The 23,003-nt window shown below is 39.4% G+C and overlaps 1 protein-coding gene across 4 annotated transcripts in view; it reads left to right on the top strand.

Annotated features, from left to right (window-relative positions):
* Window positions 1–23,003, top strand: part of dscamb (Down syndrome cell adhesion molecule b) — a 99,825-nt gene that overhangs the window by 54,084 nt on the left and 22,738 nt on the right. For all 4 annotated transcript variants that reach the window (XM_026368783.1, XM_026368766.1, XM_026368792.1 and 1 more), the window contains exons 4-11: window positions 9,443–9,589; window positions 10,120–10,398; window positions 10,914–11,189; window positions 11,891–12,187; window positions 13,201–13,473; window positions 14,764–15,042; window positions 15,280–15,399; window positions 17,894–18,073. In XM_026368783.1, the coding sequence (XP_026224568.1) occupies window positions 9,443–9,589; window positions 10,120–10,398; window positions 10,914–11,189; window positions 11,891–12,187; window positions 13,201–13,473; window positions 14,764–15,042; window positions 15,280–15,399; window positions 17,894–18,073 (1,851 nt within the window). The remainder of the gene's footprint in view (window positions 1–9,442; window positions 9,590–10,119; window positions 10,399–10,913; window positions 11,190–11,890; window positions 12,188–13,200; window positions 13,474–14,763; window positions 15,043–15,279; window positions 15,400–17,893; window positions 18,074–23,003) is intronic.

Genomic DNA, 23,003 nt, shown 5'->3' with positions numbered 1-23,003 from the left:
ATTACAAGACAACAAAAATATTTTTTCATGCCCAGTGTCAGAGACAGTGGATGTAGTGGAGCATTTAGCTGCAAAACAGCCAAATACTACCCTCAGGTGTTGGGGGAAGACTAATAGAAGAGCTGAAGGGAAAATTATATTCTACCAGAAAAAGACCAGGAAACAAACATGTCCTCTGACAGTTAGGAGAGATAAGATGCAAATGTGCAGATTCCAGTAGATTCCAGTTGTTGGTGTATGTCTCCATTGGGCGGTGACAAGGTTTTTAATTAATTATCAAATATCGCGGTCATCAGATCTATCTTCCCAATACGTGGCCCAAGAAATCTGTGCTCGGAGGGGTAGTGCTAAACTAGGATTCTCCTTTCCCCCCGAATCAGAGGAAATCATTGTTTGATGGAACAATTTCATGTATCTTAGGGAACCTTGAGGGAGTGTGTTTTATTAGGAAGTCAGATAAGGAAACATGGAGCCCCAGGGGAGAGAAGCCAGTAAGTGTGGACTATACAAAAAAACAAATGATTAAAATTTGAAATTTCATTAAAGCTTCAGCCTAGTTTTTACAATAACTGCAATTACCATAAGCAATTTTCACAGCTCTATAGATATGGATTTAGCATTGCCAGTAGCTCAACAGTGAATTAAGTCTCTCTCTCTCAGTGTGTTGGTCCTGAATGGTGCTGGAATGGAATTCACAAATTAGTGTCGTCTGATGGAAATGTGCTAATTGCTGTTGTTAAGCTGCTGCAATAATTAGGTTATGATGGCAGACTGCTACACATGTTGCATGCACACACACACACACACACACACACAACCAAGGAGCCGAAAGCCAACATCCTCTCTGCAGTTTGTTGGAAATAGAAGGCTAGATGTAATTACTCATTTTACTATCCATCTGTGAGTATAATTTTCCAGACATAGAGTCAAACACAGAGTGCAACAGTTGACAACAGTTTCTCCTGCTGTGGGTTAGAGAGATATGTATTTTTTAATTACAGTGCATTGTAATGCCGTAATGCTAAGTAAATGATTTGATTAGTTAGCTGGCCATTTGGCTGTGGAAGTATCTGCATGTTAAGATGACAGAGACAAAGCACAGAGGCAGGTCGCTTCTCACTCGAGACTTTTCTCTTTCAGCAGACAAACTGATAAATAGAGTGACGGTAGCGGACCACTTTGTGCTTAACAGTGTGATTAATTTCTTAATATCAGAATTAAATGATGTATTTGCTGTCTCATCAGGTCATTGTCAGACTGACTGCGCTGCTAGAAACGCACTAAACAGACGAGAGCAAGACAGGAGAGCAAGAAACAGGCAAAATGTCCAGTAACGTGTTACATGCGTATGACATTTTAGAGAGAGCAAATTGTGCCAGCTGTGCTTGAAACAAGAATAGAAAATCTGCTGATATCCTTTTCACATCGTCCTTTGTTGTATGAGTGTCCATAAATTCCAACAACAGGGATGACTTTCAGAAACAAACAGTGTGTTTGTGCAGCACCAGCGTGTGGAGAGTACTGTCCCTTGGTGTCTGCTGAGTGTGTGTCCAGCTAATTATCTTTCCTCCTTGCTTTCTCAATAAACTAGTGGGGTGGTTGGTTATGTAACTGTGGTTCAAACGCCAGTCATATTAAATTAAGTCTCCATGTCCGGTGTGCATGCTCTGTGTGACGTGTATTAACCAAATGCTGCTATTGTGTCGACTGCTTAACACTCAGTGTGAAAACAAATAGTGAGTCAAACGTACAGGTTATTTTACAGTGGAGTTTTCACAATTGCTGGGGTTGCTGCTTTGGGTATTGCTTCTGTGACCTGAGAGCATCACGCAAATCCTGCTGCCTGACTGAAAAAGCGCCTTGTGTTGTTGTTTTTATGCTGCTGTCCTGACATTGTTCAATGCACAGACCTGCTTAGCAACATGCTGTTTAATGGCTCTGGGCTTCAGCAGAGATTACTGGATTGCTAACCTCATCAAAGACATCAACAACCCCCAGACACTTTAACCTTGGAGACTTGACTCTCCTTTTCAGCAGTTTTAGTGATGTGCAAGTGTGCGCGTGTGTTGCTGCAGCCGAGCACAGCGAGCTACTGTACGTTAATGTGAAAAAATAATCTTTTCTCCATGTTGTTTGTCAAAGGGTGCTCTCCCAGCAAGACATCAACCTTCTCACGTAGGATCAGTGCTGTTCTTCGTTTAGCTCACGACAGGATGCTGTTGTTTCACATCTTTGAAACAATAGATGTTGACTTCATGTTTAACTTAGTGTTGTTATTGGCAACATGTGTTGCAGGACTATCATCTCAGCCAATCCTCCCTTTACAGTTCTCTTACAAAATGTATTTTGTTCAGCAATCTATGATAATATTTACAAAACGTATATTAAATACAGCTACTACTAAAGTATATTCTAAATTATTATTTTATTATTATTTACTATTTAATATAGTTTAAGCCCTTTTCAGTAAACTTTAATATATTAATTCAACTTTTAATAGAAATAAAACAATTTCTATAATTAAATGTAGATAGAATTATCTTGATGTTAATTATTACAATAAATATTTGTTTGATGTTTATAATATTATGAATAAATTTGTCCCAGTGTAGAGATCAGGCCAGTACCAGCAGAGGTACAATGATTTATAAAACCGACATTTTTCACTTCTCCAGTTGTTTATTAAATATGAATTGTACCTCTTATGCCAGCGAATTTTCTTTTCTTTTACCTGGCATTACAACTCACAAATAATTTATGAAAATATATAAAACACACTACACCTATATATACTTATTATGTGCAGGTTTGCTTGAAGTTGTTGGGGAATCATGCAAAAGAAACAAACAAACAATGACAATACACATTAAATTCACATTTGTTGTTGGTGCTTGGGTGAAAATTAGTGCAAATTGAATGGGTAGATTTAAAACTTTTTAAAGTAATGTACAATAAAAATGGTTTCTCATTGTCTCTTAGTGATCCAGAGAGCGTCAGCATGAGTATATCTTTACAGAAAGTCAACAGTAATCTATCTTATCTCTTTTTGTAATGCCCACCCTCTAGTAGTTCAGCATCCATTTAGCTTATTAATCGACATCATTATACAACATTTAATATTTAGATAGTTATGTAATAGTTTATTTCACAAAAATGAAACTTTGGGGTCAACATCTGGGTAAAGGAAGGTGTTTACTCGATGTGGGTGTTTGAGACTGCAGGATTTCATTGCAGTGTTCTGACACAGCCCAACCACTGTTTTAGCATTCAGGACACAGAAAGAGACGGGGAGGAAGAGAAAGAGAGAGACTAGGCAGCAGCAGAGAGAAGCAGAAGAGGAAGTAGAATGAGCCAAACAGGAACACAGAGGGTTTTGAGGCTGAATAAGAGACAGAGAGTCTCTTACCAAACCAGCTCTGGTGCCAAAACCTTCACTGAACTGAGGATGTCTTTTTTTACTGAGGCTTCAATGGCAGCTCTGTTGTTCACTTTTATATCTAAAATCTATTCACACAGCAGGTGCCCTGAGAGAAAGAGATTTTTATAGGTGACTTTTACAGGTGCTGAAGGCTTTTGAATTTGTGCTGATTTTAATTTTAAGTATTTGCATTTTCCTTTCATACAATGTTGTGATTTTTGTCTTAGCTCACTGGAAAATAGGATACTGATGATATCACAATAAAATAAACTTTATACTTATATTTTAACTTCTATCTCATAAACTATATGATGTATGAAACAAATAAACACATTTTGAATAGCAATGGATTTACCAGACATGCAGTAATCTACCTAACTAGTGCTGGAATTCACCAACTAATACTCTTCACCATCTTTACATTACATACTCATTAATTGCTCGCTTGGTGTGAAGTATCATTTGGTTCCGCTTTAACTGTACTGTGGCGTCAGAGAAGGTTGTATCCCTTGATTTAAAGAGTTGTTGCTGTACTTTGACCATTAGCGTGTCTTTTATTGATTCTAGAGACATCATGTTAATTAAATGGATTCAGCAAAGAGACTCAGTGTCTGCACTGACCTGTTATGTATAGTAGCTCAGTGGATACAGTACACTACTATGTTTAGGCTTTAGATCACAGTGACATATTGTAAGTGTTATAATGTTTGGCTGTTGATTAGACATATGGTGATCTAAACTGTATAAACAGGTGGATTACCAATACATACTTCTTGGTTTTAGTCTGCTGAATAGTCACGGTACTCATTCAGTTTCTCTGCATGTACCCATGCAGCCCTAAGGAGCTGTGTGGTGGAGAGTTCAGTCCTACGATCTGACCTCAATCAGCTCAAATTAAAGCTGTGATCCAACATCTCGGCCCCTGCACCCTGTTTCACAATGCAGCGTACCTCAGACTCTGAGCAGGCAGAAATTAGTCCAAGAATATAATATTCATTCTGCTGACATGGCCACTGTGTACGTCCACGCAGTGTTTCCCCTAATGTTTTTTTTTTTTTTTGGGTCATAATTCAGGATTATATATCACAGCAAAACAGAGTAGAGGGTAGTGTTGAGAGCCCAGCACTGCTAAAGTAATGGAAAAAGAATTGAGCTCTGTAGAAGCTCAATCCGGGTTAACAGCGCACTAATAGCAGTTTTCAGTAATATTTGAGCTGAAGATCCCTTAAATAGGTGGTCCATGTGGTGCTGATACAGTGTACTGTAAGAATTTAATGACATCTATCTGTTTTTAATTTTAATTTAATGTCTCGACTGACTCGGGAGAGTTGAAGTGAGCCAGAGAAGTTGCCACACAGTCCTAGAACATTCATAAGCCCATTTATCATCTCTCTGTCTCTGCTGACCTGACTAGAAGTGGGTCCCTCCTCACTGTCTGACTCACAGGGTACTGAGAGACAGTCCCACCTTCTGCTTTACACAGATGCTCTGACTCACCAACTCACCATTATTACAAGGATTAGTCTCTCCACTAAACATTTTAGACTGCTACAGTGATACTGCAAACCCTTACAATGGTGTAATTATAGCTAGCATATTGTTGCTGTTGCAGTAATTAAAAAAGTTAAGAGATACAGCGTGGTGCACAAAATATAGTTCATCTTGAATGTTGGATGTAATCTTTTGCAGGCTTCTGGAGACCCTCATCATTGTACATTGATAAATACAAACCTAGTTCATTAGTAACTACGGTAGATGAATGTTATGTTTTTATTTTTTTTTAAAAAGAAAATTAACAAAGACACAATCATTGACACACATGATTTAGCACATGGGGGCTTTATTTACATCTTGTTGCTGCTTTCAATATACTGCTCATTGACAGTTGGTGGCAGTAAAAACTAATATCGATCTTCTGATTAATCTGATTTTCAGTGTTTAATGAAAACAAAAGGCCACATGGGATCAACTCTGTCTTTTAAAAATTATATTATGGTAACTAAACTGCTTTTTGTGAACTTAATTATGTAATCATCATAATTTAATGCATCATGTTTTTTGAATAAATTAGATTCTACGTTTAATAACAGAACGTGAGATGCAAAGAGGTGGTTGGGGTGGACACAGGGTGTAAACAGTGCAGGACTGACATATCAGAGTCCCGTGTGAGGTTGACTGTAGGCAAGAAAAATCATTGTAGTGAGGTTCAGATGAACATTTTGTGTTATTTTATTCACTATTGAAACCATTAAACCTTTAAAAAAGTATAATATTTCTGTAATGTCAAAACTGGATGTTGTATAGCAAGTTATTGGCAGAAAATATCCATTGTCTAAATACATTTTATTGATTAATTGTTCATTATCAAATTATTTGTAGCTTGCCCTTTACGTTAATTGCCATAATATCCTCATTATGTTAAAACAGGAAACGCGATGCGGTTGGAATTGCAATCCATACAAAATCATATTTCTCGTTGCAGTTATATAGACATGTTATTTTTAGGGCTGCTGGGAATAGAAGCAGTACAAAACACTTAATGTAAATAAAGCTTTAGTTTGTTTACAAGAAAACACAGCACACCTTTAAGGGAACACGTTCATAATGAAAAGCCTGCAGACCACTGCCAACACAAAAAATATTCTTTTTCAGGTCCTATAAATTAGATTTTGCCTGGCCATTTGGAAAAATCACATTGATAGTTTATCACTTATTTGGTCTTGTTATTGAGTTGCAGATTGTCAGCGACGATGTGACCAGCTCAGTTCTTATTTAAATCACAGCGACTTCAGAGCGTCTGTTGGCAATGTGGATGCTGTGACACTAGCTCATCTGTACGTCGAGGCTTATTTAGCCTGCTGAGAGTGAGAGCCCGCTGTTCGTATTAGATTCTGTCTCTGGCAAAGTGGGGATGATTAGATAAAGTGTGTCTGGTGGAGTGGAGCACTTTTTCACTTTACAGTAGCAGTGCCTGTGAGTGAATGGAGGAAAGGGCTCCACTTTCTGACAATAACACGGAAATCTCTGTCCAGAGGATTTTAAATGCATCTGGGAACTGAGGCCTCAATTACTGCTATAATTAATCCATAGTAGTTATATACTACACTACTAGTTTACTGTTATTACATTTTATTGTTTAGAAGGCATTGTGCATCATTTCTTACTTGACACGCTGGCACGCTGTAGGAGAATTACTAAATGCTGATGCAGTGAGTGAGTTAAAGACAAAGCAGAGGAATTAAAGGGGAGCAGGTCGCAGAGAGGAAACACAATAGAATACAGTTCAACACAATAGCTCTCATTTTGAATCCACTCCCTGCTGTAGCGTCTCCTCTTCCCTGCATTTCATTCTGTCATAACACAATAACTGAGCTCTGACGTCTTAAAAAGCATTGCAGGAGCATAGAGGTGCTTGAAGAGAAAATTGCAGCAGCTCACAGCGGCTAGAGTGAAATACCATTTTGTCTCACTCAAGATGGATTCCACAGTGAGATTTCAGAGGACCAGTACAGAATCAAAATGGAGAAGCCAGAAGGGAGGATAGAAAAAAAGGGAAAGACGCAATGTGTGTGGACCAGACATCTCAGGAGAAGATGTCTGAATTTTGTTTTTTTTTGCTGCTAGGGCAATATGTAGTTCTCAAGGTTTCACCTTTTTCATGTTTTTTGGTGAAATATTTCTAATCTGTTTCTTGCTTGTTTGCTATTGATCACAGACACACGCCATTGGTAACAACGAAGTAATCTATTATTTACAGTTTAAGACACTTTTTGTGGAAAATAATAGTAAAAGAAACGAGAAAAATAACTTCTGAGAAAATGCACAATAAAAGCAAAGACTGTGATCAAAAACATTAATGCTCTTTTTTTTTTTTTCTTCTTTCATCTGGCCTCCTCAACCTCTGAGAAGATTTCTTCCCACCAATCGTCTCACATACTGGCACGCATGCATGGCTGCCGGCATCTCCACACACACACACACACACACACACACACACACACACACACACACACACACACACACACACACACACACTGCACAGTCACACCCTCCTTTCCTCTCTTTATAGATTCCACTTGCTGGTTGCCCATCGAGCAGCCGTGTATGTAAACCAGTGAAACCCCTTCAGGACATCAAAACTGTGGAATCTGTTGTCGGTTCTATCTAGGTCAATGTTTACAATAGCTGTATTTTTTTTTTTCTTGCTCCTCCTGCCTCTGTATTCCTCCTGTTTTCCCTAACAACAAATGGTCGATTTCTCTTTTCACGTATAAAATATATAATGTTAGCTTTTTAAGCTTTTCTTTTATCCATATTAGTCTCAGGTGAAATATTCAAACACATAATGGTTTGATGATGACATTAGTGTGAAATCTAACGTTGCATTTAGATAATTTTTCATTAATATTTTTACAGCCAAATTGTTTGGACCATATTGATATTGAGTAATTTTGTCTTGTGACCCTGCAGCCCAACAAAATAAAATGCTGTTTGTCAAAAAACACAACAGTAAATTGAATTCTCAGTGAGCTACTGTAAATAAGCAGTAACATGTAGACTCAGTCACTCTAGAGCTAACTCTTGTTTTGTCCAGTTTTAAAATTTATCACACTGACAAGTTAACATTTAAGTTAACTTTCGGTTTTAGAAAAAAATGACAAGAACAGTCTCTGCATGCTTTGTTCAACTTAAATGAATTCCCCTCTGCTAATCTACTGTACCGGCTCCCACACAGCCCCAGTTCGTTCTACTTTTGGATAAATCGCTGACAGGACTGCCTTTAGATACGGAGCACAATCAAAATCAAATATGAGGAGAGATTATTTTTAAATTTTTTTTTGCTAATCTAAGCAGTCAAATAATTTAACCTTATTCACCATCTTAGTGCCTCTGCAGGGTTTCTGGAATTCATTCTTGTAAAATGTTAAAACCAGCTTCCATGGACATGATTTTGATAATCTATCACACTAAACCTCCAGTCTTAATATATTGCTGTCAGTTTCTTTGTTAATCTTTATTGTGAGTACATACAGTAGATGTGCACATTATGCTTCACTCCAGAACATCCAGATCTTCTTGGCTTTGGTATAAGTTCAGTAAATGTGTTGGTTCCATTCTTTTCACCTTATATTTTAGATTTACACATAAGGTGAATAATAAAAATCACGTGGGATAGTTGCACAATAGACTTGACAAACTCTAATGTGTGCAGTGCTATTTTCCTTTATCCCATGGTGTTGGTGCACAATATTTCTCTTCTCAACCCTGCCAAGTGTAGCTGTTTCTTGTCGGGCGTCTGCCTCCGTGTTAGCATGCCCACAGCTGCACAGTGAAGACAATCTCCTGTAAATTGCTTTTTCGATCAGTTTTGACATCTATCTGCTCCCATGGGAATGTGGGCATCCATGTGATGGTGGGGAGGAAGGTTTCTTCCCTTATGGATGTTGACAACCTCACTCAGCCTGGTTTGATCTGCAGAATTAACATAACATTACCGTAGTAGCTGTGACAGCCAAAGAGGGATTGGCTTTCTATACCAGACACTTTCGCAAGTGAGGTTACGGCAACAAGACAAGTCATAGACAACAATTGGGCAATTTAAAACTTTATTAATATAAATTTACTGAAACATTTTGTCTCCCATTATCTATATGATACTTATTTTATTACAAAATGTGTAGTATTACTTTAAATATTTGTGAATTAGCTATAACAGTCCAATTTTATGGCAGATGTCTTGTACCGTAACTGTATGAACAAGTTCCTTTGGGCTTATTAAAGTTATTAAATGTTGAATCTAAATGATTTCTTTCCTTCATTTAGCTCCAGTTAACTCTTTTGTGTCATGTAGAAAATAATAACTTACAAAGATATTGTGTGCATAAGATTTACACTTCACCAACATCCAGTGGAGAGGAATCCTCCAGTCGTGTCTTGAGTAAATAAATTCTTTATGTTGTAAAAATTGTTTTGATATACTGCTGCCTTTCACATGTTTCCACTTGCTCTTCTCATCTGCTCCAGGACAAAGATATCTCATCACATCCACAGGAGCCTTGTATATTCTGGACGTCCTGCCTGAGGATGGGCTGAATAACTATCGCTGCACCACACGGCACCGCTACACTGGCGAGACTCGCCAGAGCAACAGCGCCCGTCTCATTGTGTCAGGTCAGTACTGCATTCATACTGTATCAAATGAACCTCTCAGTATCTTAAAACTGTACAAGAAAGACAAATATATGTCTCTATATCAGCAAAACATAAAAAAAGATGAATATATTAAGATATACAGTATTTAGGGTCATGGCTGTCCTGCAGTTTTAGTCTATTCCAGTGCTGCTGACCAGAAGTCCTTTATTTGAGCCAGTATCAGTATTTGGGCCAAATCGTATTGTAGGTTGTAGAAGTCGATGTAGATGATACGTTTATGAATCAAGGTAATTTTGCATTTGATGGACAGACAAATAGATGAATGCACAGTTAAAAATCCACGTATAGTGTCTTCTCCAGTGTGTTTATCATAATGAAGTCCTGTCTGAAATGACATGAACACAGTGTATCTCTCTCCACCCCTTCACATAGCAAAATATACTGTATATAGAACTGAATCTTGACCCCAAGAATCAATATTGGATTATACTGTCAAGTGCCTGGCAATGCTCACTACTAATTAACACTAAATTCTCTGCTCCTTCCAGACCCCACCAATGCTGAGCCAGGCATCTTGGATGGGTTTGACCACAGAGAGGTGATGATTAATCATCGAGTGGAGCTGCCCTGTAAGGCTTCAGGCTTTCCAGCGCCCAAATACCGCTGGCTGAAGGACAACAGCCCTTTGGAGCCTGACAGTCGATTTCGCCAGACCATCACAGGGTTGCTGATAGAGAGCGCCCAGCCTAGCGACTCCGGGACGTATGTTTGTGAAGTGTGGAACAGTTACGGCAACGCTGAGGTCATGGGGCGGCTGTATGTAAAACGTAAGAAACCTCTGGGTTATGTATACATTGAGCATTAATCTGTGGTCATTTGTAACTACATACAGTATAAACCATGTTGTGATGGTAAATGATGCAAGAACTAAAGACCTTATGTCTATTAACTGTTCATATAAACAAATTGAGTAAGGTCTCCAGGCTATAACTGTGGCCCCGGAACTGAAGTCATGGTGAATATATAACATGCATGAAGTCAGTGACACAAATAATTTGATGATTACTTATTATTAACTTGTTTTGTCAGACTAACAGTCCTAAACCAAAGCTGCAAATATTCATGTTTAATAAGTTAGAGCAAGGACAATGAAACACCTATTAATAGAATTATTAATTTTGTGTTGACTAATGACTTAGTGGACTAATTGTTTCGGGTATAATCCAGAAAAACTGCACAAATTCCTAAGACAATATTCTCCTTTGTCTCTTGTTGTCATTACCATACAAAAACTACGAATGCCCCCTTGAAAAACCAGCATCTCTCTGATTTCTGTTTGTAGAGCCCTTGAAGGCAGTGGTCAGCCCTCGAAAAGTAAAAGGCAGTGTTGGTAGCAAGGTGTCGCTGTCCTGCAGTGTGAGTGGCTCAGATGAGTATGAGCTGTCATGGTATCGCAATGGAGAGATCATCTACCCCGGCAACAACGTTCGTTTCACTGGGCTCAATCGGGAGAATCTCATCGTGGAAGGAATGTCGAAGAGTGATGGTGGGGCTTACCAGTGCTTTGCCAGGAAGGGCAAGATGTCTGCACAGGACTTTGTGCAAGTCATCCTTGAAGGTAAAATGGCTGTAGTATGCACATGCACACAAACTCTAACTCTAAGCCACGCTGCATAATCTGTGATTTAGCAGGAACAAATTCAGGCCTTGAGGATCAATATAGAATTCACGTGTTAATGGCGCCCTGCTGTGACTCTCTGCTATGGGCCACCATTAGCATGATCATCCCAGACATCACAAACACATACAAAAACACATGCACACTTGAATCCAATAGCTTACCTTGGCAGCGTTGCTCAGGCAACTGTCTCCTGTGGCCAGGGAGCTGTAAAAAGAAGATATTGATAATCTATAATCATGTGGAACAGACCTAGATTATCAGAGAGCAGCAGAAGGCAGACATAGACATTTCAAAAGCCAACCACTCTCTGTGTCTGGGAGGAAAAGCTCCTGGATCGCTGTTCATAATGAAACCTGCAGATGTGTAGTGGCACTGGCACACCGTGTCCTCATACAAAATGAAACAAAAATGCACAAAATGGTGACTTCTTCAAGTAGTTTTTTTGGCTTGAGAGTTAATTGCTATTTCACAGTAAGGGCTTTTATTACAAAGATTTACCGTCAGCAGCAAATAGCACATCTCCTCTCAAACACTTACAAACCAGGGTGTCTTATAAAAACAGGAATAAGAACTTGTTTATGTTTAATTCACCACGATTTACTGTCCCCTGCTCTATTCCGCTTTGTTGCCACCTACAGATGGTACTCCTAAGATCTTGTCCTCCTTCAGCGAGAAGGTGGTGAACCCAAACGAGCCTGTCTTCCTGGTCTGCAACGTCAAGGGCACTCCACCTCCCAGGTGTACGTGGTCACTGGATGACGATCCCGTCATCAAAGACAGCCACCACCACCTGGGCCATTATGAGACCCACGAGGGCCACGTGATCAGTCAGCTTAATGTGACACACACCCAGGTGCAGGATGGAGGGGTGTACCGGTGCACGTGCAGCAACTCGGCCGGGGTCGTGTACCACCAGGCTCGAATAAACGTAAGAGGTGCTTGTCAAATCAGCTCCTCCAAGAACAACAATATACATACTGCACCTGTCTGTCTTTTTGTGTCTGTCTCTGTCAAGCTGGCTGTGTGGTTGTTACTGTATTTGGGTAGAAAAATTAGTTGCATAACATTTTTTAAGTGCTGTTACGATCATTTGTTTCTTATTCATTAAGATTAGTGTTTTTCCACCATTATTTGCTCTGTAATTTTCAGTTTTGGCTTAAAATATTTAATCACATTACATTTTTTTAAAGTTTTCTTCACTGATTGATTAGCCTTTTGTTTCTTATTTTCTTTTCCCTCCTGTTTATAGAATTTTTTATATTGTAATCTTTTTTTCCCAGAATTATGATTGTGTTTTGCCTATATGCCTGTGTTCTTAGTTTTTTTTAGGTCACATGAATTATCCTGTTTTTCTGCACATAAGCGTGTCTGGATATTAGGTTGCAATATGGGGTGGTTTGTAAATAGCCAGAAGAAAAATATGCTGTATTTCTTAGTCTCCAGTAGCATGAATGGAGTTATAGTACTTATGTGTGTGAGTGAGTGTTCATGTACGTCTGTGTGTGTTCATTTGAGCAGCCAATTCAAGTCTAGTCAAGCATTAGCTAGATTATTCAGTTTCCATTTTATGAGATACAGAATTGTGTTTTTGTAAACTGGGTAAGCACCAATGGCCAAGTTATAAATACTGTATCAATTGTACAGTGTCATTTTAAAGGCTCTTTTTTGACTTGTAAGGTTAAAGCATGTTAGCCTTGCTTGCTTTCTACTCAGAGTTAAGCTCCTGTAGTAAGACAAGCTTCAAATAGCAATTCCCTTGCATATCTTAGTATATACAACTATTATTTTGGAAGGTACAGGTGAAGCTGCATAGAGAAATATTCTTATTTTTATCAACAGTACACCTCATCTTGCTCAAATCTTAAATATTATCATCATTTAATGTCACTACCACCATCCATGAAACATCTCTATAGAGGACCCAGTCTCATTCTCTGTCACTTTTCAGGCCGCGCCAGCATTCGTCCAATGAAAAACATCACAGCGATTGCTGGACGGGATGCCTTTGTTCACTGCCGTGTGATTGGTTATCCTTACTACTCCATAAAATGGTACAAAAACTCTGCACTGCTGCCCTTCAACCACCGACAGCGAGCCTTCGAGAATAATGGGACACTGAAGCTAAGCAACGTGCAGCAGGTGGATGCGGGCGAGTATAACTGCAAGGTCATGGTCCAACCCAACAAGATGGACTCCCAGAGTGTCCATGTTCGTGTGAGAGGTAAGTCCCACTGAGTTGTGCAGACTAAATGAGCTGAGCTTAATATGATGCACAACATTGATGCATTATTGCTTGCTGAGTTTTACTAAACCAAACTAATTTTAGTTAGTTTAGTAAAAAGTTTTTTCCCTGATGGTTGAAGTATTCCTTAATACATGTCACAGGTTTTAATTTGTGTGACATGGCGATGAGAAAATAATGTATTTACCATTTATTATATAACAGAGCTAAAATTAATATAATGGTCAAAGCGTGAATTTACAGAACACACTGATATATGGCTTCTTCTGAAAATGACTTTAAAGATGAACAAATGTGCACAGATCTCACTAGATGTCTATGTGAATCTACCTTATCCTTTTCAGTACATCAGTGTAGCTCGTGGAGAATGTATTAGTGATATTACAGAGCTGAGTGACTGATCTCCACTGAGTTCTTACAACCTGTAATGCTTTAAGCTTAAAAAGACTTTCTCATTATGACCCATTTCTTTACCGCTGTACGCCATGTTAGGTTGTTGTCACTATATTACACTTTACAGCGGAGCGAGACAGAGAAGCAGAGATGGGGAAAATGAGAAGGAAAGAGAGAGTAATGATATAAAGCAACACTTCCCAGTGGTGCTATAGTGAGCGAGTGCATTCGTTAATTTACTCTGCTCATGCTTAAAATGCGGAAGTGTCTTTGGGGATCCCTGGAGTCCATTATCTCCACTTTGTTGTGAATTAAATAAGCTGCTAAAGTGCTGCTTATTTTACTGTTATTTGAACTCACTGGACACTCAAACACAGATGACTTGTGTGATAGCTGGAGATTTCCCAGAGAATAGAGCACAGGCAATTTGAATGCATCTTATTGTATAACTCAGTAATCAGCTATTGGCTTTGAACACTGTTTTTTTCTGAGCTATTCCTGTAATTGGGGTTTTATATGAGTGGATGAAGTTGTAGATTAATATAACAGTTAGGCTGGATGAACAGGTGAGTTTGTAGGTTAGTGGATCAATAGATGATTAATAGACATACTGAAAGTGCACTGCCTCACTTATTTTTGCTCTGTTTCTGTGTGATCTTGTGCTGTGCTGTAGCTTCTTGATGCGAAAGGACAAAATGTTCCAGTCTGAGAATGATCATTGCAGAATTCTTTGCTATTCTGGTCTTTTATGTTCCTTCAGTGACCTCTTTAAAACAAGACAGTTAGAAGATTGCAGGATTACTCTGAAAAGGACAGAAAAAGTCAAGGCTGAAGTCGCTGTTAATCCTTGTGTCTCGTTCCTCCTCTGTCCTACAGTTCCACCCTACATCCAGCCCTTTGAGTTTCAACGTTTTACAATTGGTCAACGTGTCTTCATCCCCTGCGTGGTCATGTCAGGTGACCGGCCGCTCGACATCACCTGGCAGAAAGATGGACGGCCGATACCCGCAAGCCTGGGGGTGACTGTGGACAACATAGACTTCACCAGCTCTCTGCGAATCTCCAACCTGACGCCCGACCACAATGGCAACTACACCTGCATTGCCCGCAATGAGGCTGCTGCTGTGGAGCACCAGAGCCAGCTCATTGTTAGAGGTGAGACAGCACAGAGGACTATGGTCCCTACTGGACTACAGCCGGTCTTCATTTTAACCAATCCCTCCAGCACTTTAGGTATTAGTTTGTCCTGTCTGGCCGGTAGGTGAAGTAAAATCCACTGCCACACTGTTTGATTGAAAACTTGCAAAGAAATTGCTCTGTAATAAAGACACACACACAAAAAAATCATGCATCAATGTCAACAGTTGCTTGTTTGTGTGTTTGTGTGTACAGTTCCTCCTCAGTTTGTGGTTCAGCCTGAGGACCAAGATGGCATCTATGGGAAAACTGTGACTCTCAATTGCTCAGCTGAAGGCTACCCACCTCCCACCATCGTATGGGAACACTCTAAAGGTACATGAAGAACAGCATGCATTGCCTACAGAAAGTGTATCTGCCAGCTACGAGGGAGCTATCATTTGAAATGAAAAGCATATCACATTTTGAAATTGACATCATTATCTAGCTTATAATTGCAACTGAAAGCTCTCATGCAAGTTCCATGACTTGGCACAGAATGACGCTTGTGAAACAGACATGGATGCTTCGTGTCACCCAGTCCATCATAGAAAGTAATCAAACACAGATTTAATGTGTGTACAGTAATGTTATAATTCACATTATGTTTTACCTCCAGAAGACAAATCTTTAGTTGTTCAGGTAAGAGACCAATTAAAATCACAAATGCGTTTTTTCCATTTCTGTATTGCCATAATACAACATATCAAACAAGACAGGGAGATAACTGACCTGTAAATTACATGAGTTTGCATAGAGTAGGTTAAACTAAATAACTAAATAAGGGTTACAATCATTTTGCCAGCTACACTACAGTGTGGCTGGATGATCTTAGGTTGCATCTGAAGGTGAATGTTGTGCACAGCTAAAGTAGCAGTAGTATTGTTTTTGCAGGTGAGTGGATTCCATTTGCTGTATCCACAGACTGTATCCACAGTGTGAATGCACAGACATACAACACACACACACACACACACACACACACACACACACACACACACACACACACACACACACACACACACACAGCCATCTGAACCGAAAACATACTGAAGGTTGTGGGCCTGCAGGGTCTCCACCTGCATCATTTGAGAATCATCAGAGAGAAAGAGAGAGACAAAAACAGACAGATGGACGTAGATAGAGGGAAGCAGACAAACAGGCAGGAAGGCAGCAGGTGAGTTCGGCCACTTGAGCAGGGCAGATGAAGAGGGGGGCCCAGGTGTTTGCTCCATCATCCATATAACCAGGGATGAAAGCTTTACCACCAGAAGGACAAGAACCAATGAGGAGCGGTGTGTGTGGATGTGTGTGTGTGTGTACTAGACCCCATGATCAAAGGAGTGAAAAAATCAGATGTTTTTTTATTTATTTTTTTTGCCCTTTGATGAGATTTGTATGTGCGGGCGTGGCATGGCCACACGTCTGACCCGTCCTGATCAGTACGGAGAGATCAGGTTGAGCAGTGTGTGTTTGAAACAAGCTTGACCACCAGGGTTTTTTTTTTTTTCTTTTTCTATAATATGTTGTTGCCCAGGATATCAGTCAGAACAAAAAGGCAGTGAGAGAACGAAATGCATCTTAGGAAGGTGGCTTGGGAAGCGATCGTCTAATTTGTTGAAGGCCGGAGGGCGGTTTGTCTAGAGAATGGCTGTCTGGCATGATTTTAGTGCAACAGAAGTAGCTAAGAGCCAGATGAGTGTCTCTGGGAGATATGGAACAGTAAGTAAAGGTCAACTGCTATTAGCATAAGGACCAGCACTATTTGGGTATGCAACATCCATAATTCAAGGAAGAACAAAACTCCCTACCCTCTCCCTCTCTCTCAGAAAAAAGCCACCACTTGACCCTTTACTAGCCACGGCCACTTAACTGCATTTTAATTACAAGGCAAAAATCCACAGCTCACTAAATGGACTAATCTCTACACGCTAACTTTAACATGAGCTTGTGCCGTGTCTGGGTCAGTTCACACATGTGCTTAGTGGCCTACTACATGAGCAAGGTGCTTCCATCAATTTAAGAACAGACCGGCCCCAGGACGCTAACCTTATATATTCAATGTGAGCCATTCCAAGGTATAAAACAACAGAACAGGAGCGATTGTTTCCGTTTATATTAAAAGTGCAGTTCTTTCAACATCGCTTCAGTAATGAATCTCAAATGTCAGTCGTATTGGACTTTTCAGAATTTAGGACAGACACATGCAGGGCTTGTTCTCTGCTTGTCCACGTCTTTAGGATTAGTCTGATCTCAACTTAGATGACATCGAAATGTCTTTTAAGGTTATTTATGTGTCTTGATCTACAGTATTAACTCAGCAAACACAAAAATAAATAAATCTAGAGAGTTGACACAATAAAGAGGAAGAAATCCTCATGTAGCTACAGTGTTGAAGGCCAGTAGCAATACAAGGCCTCTCTGCTCTCCTTCTGCCTGTTGTTCCTCTACATCAGTCTGCCGTCTTGTTAAACATGAGCATTATGTCTGCTCTGATTGCATCACACCAGCAGCTCAGCCCAGTTCACTCTGCTCAGCAGCTGTTTGGCGGTTTAAGGATTTAGGCCTGGTGTTAAGAGACATGTTTACAATCCCCCCTAAATCTGATAGGCTTTGTCATCAAATCTGTAAACACAGACACACACAAATGCACGAGGTCATTTGTGTGCTATTTTGGTATCATACATCTTTTTTTACTTAAATACATGTGTGAATATTTATTCCTACTTTTCTATATAACTAAGATTTCAACATGTTTATTTTCTCATTATTTATTGTTTCTATTCTGTCACTGTCCTTCTTTTGTCTTCTTACTTCCTACTTAAACCAGGTGCGGGCGTCCCCCAGTTTCAGCCCATCCCTCTGAACAGTGGCTCTCGTATCCAGCTGCTCAGCAATGGTTCACTGCTGATCAAACACGTCCTGGAGGATGACAGTGGCTTCTACCTGTGTAAGGTCAGCAATGACGTGGGAGCAGATGTCAGCAAGTCCATGTACCTTACTGTTAAAAGTAAGTTTTTATGTCCGACGCAGTATCTGATGTGTATATAAGTATACATATATATCAGGGTGAGAAGAGAGGCAGGTGAAGTTACGCACCCATCATGTCTAGTGTCACACAAGCCTGTAGAGGCAGTGTTATGATCTGGGGTTGCTGCAGTTGCTTAGGTCCAGGTTCAGCAACGTTATGTGCCCAAAGAATGAGGTTAGCTGACTACCTGAATATACTAAATGACAAGGATATTCCATCAATGGATTTTTGGATATTCCAAGATGACAATATCAGGATTCATCAGGCTTAATTTGTAAAAGAGTGGTTCAGGGAGCATGACACATCATTTTCACACATGTATTGGCCACCACAGAGTCCAGACCTTGACCTCATTAAGAATCTTTGGGACGTGCTGGAGAAGAGTTTGCACAGCGATCCGACTGTCGCATCATCAATACAACTCTGGACCAGAATAAACAAGACACTGCAGAAGCTTATTAAAATGATGCCATGGCACATAGTGTTATAATCAAAGCTAAAGTTGGTCCAACAAAATATTTAGGCGGGCAGTATATATATATATATATATATATGTGTGTGTGTGTGTGTGTGATAATGTAGTGCAGTACTACAGTCTGGGTGCTGTAAAAGTTCAATTTCTAACCCTGACCTCTGGCTTCTCTCCCCTTCTCTCCCCTTCTGGCTAAATCCGTATTTTATTATCATTAATATTAACTGGCATGTCATGGAAGTATTCGTGTCACTGTAATTATGCCTTGCAGTAAACAAGGCTGAGAGCTGCCACTGTGTGAAGCTGTCAGTGCTACGGCAGGCTCAGAGAAGAACATGGTCTCTGCGTTTTCATAGGTCACTTTGCTGACTGTAGCAGCCAGTTGCTATGCAGCAAGCTGCCTGTACTAACCCTTTTCTTCCATTTTATACTGAGCAGAGAGCAAAAGCAGTGACTGCAGACTCAACTCTCAGTGGCATATCCAACTCCAAAGATTTTTAAGAAACTAATTTTGAATTTTGAAACTAAACAACAGCATCTCCTGTCTCTTAAGCTTACATAACTATAAAGACGTAATAGGTTGTAACTGCATTTGTACATGATATACTGTACTTGTTCTGCACCTACTGAGTGAGATGTGACCATCTGAACTACAGTACAGCTGTACAAATCCCCCTTTTTGTCTGTGATCCAGGATGTGCTTTGGTCCCAGTGTGAGGTCATCTTGCAGTGGCAGGACTCCACTGAGGAAATACTGTATGCAGAAACAAGAATAGTGTTTTACAGTACTTGTTGGCTTAAAGCAAGCAACTCAATGTGTAACGTATGTGTGTTGTCTAAGGTACGGTATGAAAGAGGGCAGTAGCAGCCGTTTATGGACCACTCTCTTCATATATATGCACATACACTTTAATTTTTCCTTAGTAAATACGTGGAAATTAATCATAATATGTGAGTTTTCATTCAAATTTAAAATTGTCTTGCAAATTAAGTTGAACTACTTTACATAACATTGTTGAATTTAGAGCCACTGTTATCTGATTTGATTTCATATTAAATGCTGAAGTACAACACTGACATATTCTGTTTAATTATGGTTTTTAGGGTGGTATGGTATTATGGATGGTATTTGCAGAACATCAGCTACACTTTAAATAAAACAATATTCACCATTTCTTATACAACCAGCTCAACCTTTTCATATTACTTTTATGCATTAAATTCTCCATATTTAATGGAGAGACTGCTTCTAAATGATGTCAAACATATTTCCTCAGTGTAAGTGCATCTATGACATCATCAGAATCACCTCAGTCGTGGGTACACTTCTCTTTTTACACTTTGTCCATTTACTCCTGAATTAAATTTCTCTCCCAGTGTCATTTGAAACCTCTAAGTCATCCGTGATTCATTTAGCATTGACATGTCAACTTCATAGCTAGAATTATTCATATTACAGGAAACTACTGTGAGTTCTTTGGGCCTATGATTACGCTCCTCTGTTGCCATTGGCTGCTCAGTCATTAGATGCGAGAGCAGTCGCATGCTTGTCACTCATCAACAGACCACATTTCATGCCCTTTAAACCCCAAACTGTACTCGTACGCTTAAGATGCTTTCTGTAAAAGTGTACTTAGACGCATGAGTGGTTTGAAAAAGGGGAGACCATTACTGTGCTTATATTCACCATCACCATCGTGTCAGTTGCTCAGTGTGTGTGTGTGTGTGTGTGTGTGTGAGTGTAATTGCACATTTCTGTATGTTTGTTATCATACATACTGTATTTTGTATTACTTATAGTGATGTTACTCATGCATGGCATATTGTGTTTATCCTGTTTTCATGTGCGTGCACATATGCTGTGAGAGGTCTTGAGTGCATTTCTGCTTCATTTAAATAAATCAATACCTCAATTAGAAGCTGATGAAGGGGCTCAAGGGACGAGTGTTCTGCATGTTTCTCTGGCTGTCTTTGTTTCTTACATTTCCAGCAATGAGAGAAAGATAGAAAAGATAAATATACATTGTTTGTTTCATTTTACATCCTTATTCATTTGCTGGCAGCCATGTGTGTCCTCAGAGTGTCTAACTCCCCCACTAACACAAGAAAGCAGACACTTATTTATCATTTACACATCATTTTTTAGCTTTATTGAATCACTCGGCTAACAAAAGAGTTTTAATCCCTAATGAATATTGGAGTAATACATCACATTTTTAAATCATTATACATCAGTCTGCACTGATTCTCTGTGTCTCTGTGCATATTTGGCTGTTTGTTCTCTTTCTAAATCGCAGCGTCAACACAGTGAATCCTGCAACATGACAAAAGAGAATTGTTGCTTTTGATTGCTTGTATAATAGAATCTGTTTTAGCGATTTAGAAATCTCAAGATCTATTTTAAGTATGAAATGTTACAGAGCATTTTAAGAAGCCCTTTTGCAGTAAAACGGTGCCTCTCAATCTAATTAGCTAGTCCCTTTTTTATGTCCATGCATTGAATTAATTCAGCAGCTCTGCAATGATCAATTAGTTCTATTATTTATTTTTTATTTTATTTATCTATTGATTGTTACATTTAAGAAAAGGTGAGAAAATAATAATTACTATAAAATCAAAGCCCGAGTGACAACTTTGTGAATGATTCCAAAACTCAAATATATTCATTTTACTTTCACGCAGGATCATTGATCATTTGTTAATCCCCGCTCTTGAGAAGTCTAATCATAGCTTTTAGATTTCTGTATTTGAAGTTTTGGATTTCTCCACATGCCGAACTGATGGTGTGAAGTAGTAAAAACGATATGTGCTTGTGAGTTTGTGTGAACAGTGATGTCATTGTATTTAACCTCTGCAAATCCAAAAACAAAAGAGCAAACGTGCATGGAGGGACTTTGACAGTATCCTTTATCTTTTATCTAATATAAGCTGCAAAAGTTTGCACAGAGCAAACATTTAGCATTTTGCTAATGTAGCCGTCAGGTACACGTTTAGAACATTTGTCATTAAGAGAAAATGATTGATACTAATATGTTTGGCATTTTTGAAATAGATTGCTTATCAGATAATTAAAACAGAATTATATGCTCAGTGATTCATTTACTCTTTGTTGCTTTAGCACCTGCTGTTAAAGAACGGTTTGTGCAGCTAAAGATATTTTGTGAAGTGTATGTTGGTACAAATGGTGCCCCTGTTTTTTTTTACAACGACTTATCAAAGGCAGCTTTGTAAAAGGGAATTCTCTTGCCTACTAATTTACTCATAAAGTCACATGATGAGAGGTAGTGTACCTGACAATGTTGGTTAGAAGATCTAGAGGATCCATCACATCTTTCCCTCTGTATAACCCTCTCTTCCTTTCTGCAACTTGCTGCCTTTGTTCCCTGTCTCTCCCTCCCTCTTTACCTCCTCAGATTTCTCTCTCTCACTTGTCTTGTCTCCCCTCTTCCCACTCACACTCTCTCCTCTGCCTGTGTTTTATTACTAGGCCCCTGCAATATCGCTGGATATTAAAAAATATACATCAACCGAGCAATTATGGGCTATCAAAAAGAATAGGTTTAGCCTGGGGCCTTACGAGTGCTGCACAGTAGATGCATAGAGATGAGATGGGGAGAAAGCAAGTGAGTAGCCTCAGCTCGGGCCACTGAAGCACAACTGAGATGTGTTAAAACTGTGTTTAGATTCTGTAATTGATCTGTTTCATTAACACATATGCATAAACAACAGGGTCATAGACAGACTGAAATACACAATACAATTTCATATATGCATATTCATATACACAGAAATACTGTACACACACCTACACAGACAAGCATAAATAATGAATATTCTTGTGCACATATTTTCATGCAAAAACAATGCACACACACGCACACACACACACACACACACACACACACACAAAGCCTTTTGTGCTGTCTTCACGTGCCCTTTCTCGAGTTCTTTCAGTGAACAAACACGAGCTTCATCGACGTTAACTTGCGCTGCCAAGGTCTCAGATTTAGATGGAGAAAATAGCCCATGTTAAGGAGCAATAACATTTAGAGAAGGGGCTGAGGAGACTCTTTTAATAGGACTCACTTAAAATTCATAGTTGCTATGCAAAATAAATCAGTGATTTCCTGCGCGGGGGCAGTGGGAAAGGGGATGATGGTGTAGGGAGCGAGGGAGCAGGAGGGGCTGCGAGTGAATAAGAGATGAGTTTTAAACGTTGGCAGTCCCAAGTCTGACACATTCCATCATGTCAGGAGTGGATGGGGGTTGAGGGTGCATGTGTGCTCACATAAGTACACGGGCCTGCATGCACATCCCTACACACACACACACACACACACACACACACACACATATACAAGCAGCACCACCTTCTCCTTCAAAGATGGAAATGTACTTAGAGAAAAAAAGTTGAGGGAGTCTGTGTTTTTGTGTTTA

The sequence above is a fragment of the Anabas testudineus genome, chromosome 13 (assembly GCF_900324465.2).
Source record: "Anabas testudineus chromosome 13, fAnaTes1.2, whole genome shotgun sequence".
Lineage (NCBI taxonomy): Eukaryota > Metazoa > Chordata > Actinopteri > Anabantiformes > Anabantidae > Anabas > Anabas testudineus.
The sequence above is the reverse complement of the archived record's forward strand: the minus strand, read 5'-3'. Positions and strand labels throughout refer to the sequence as shown.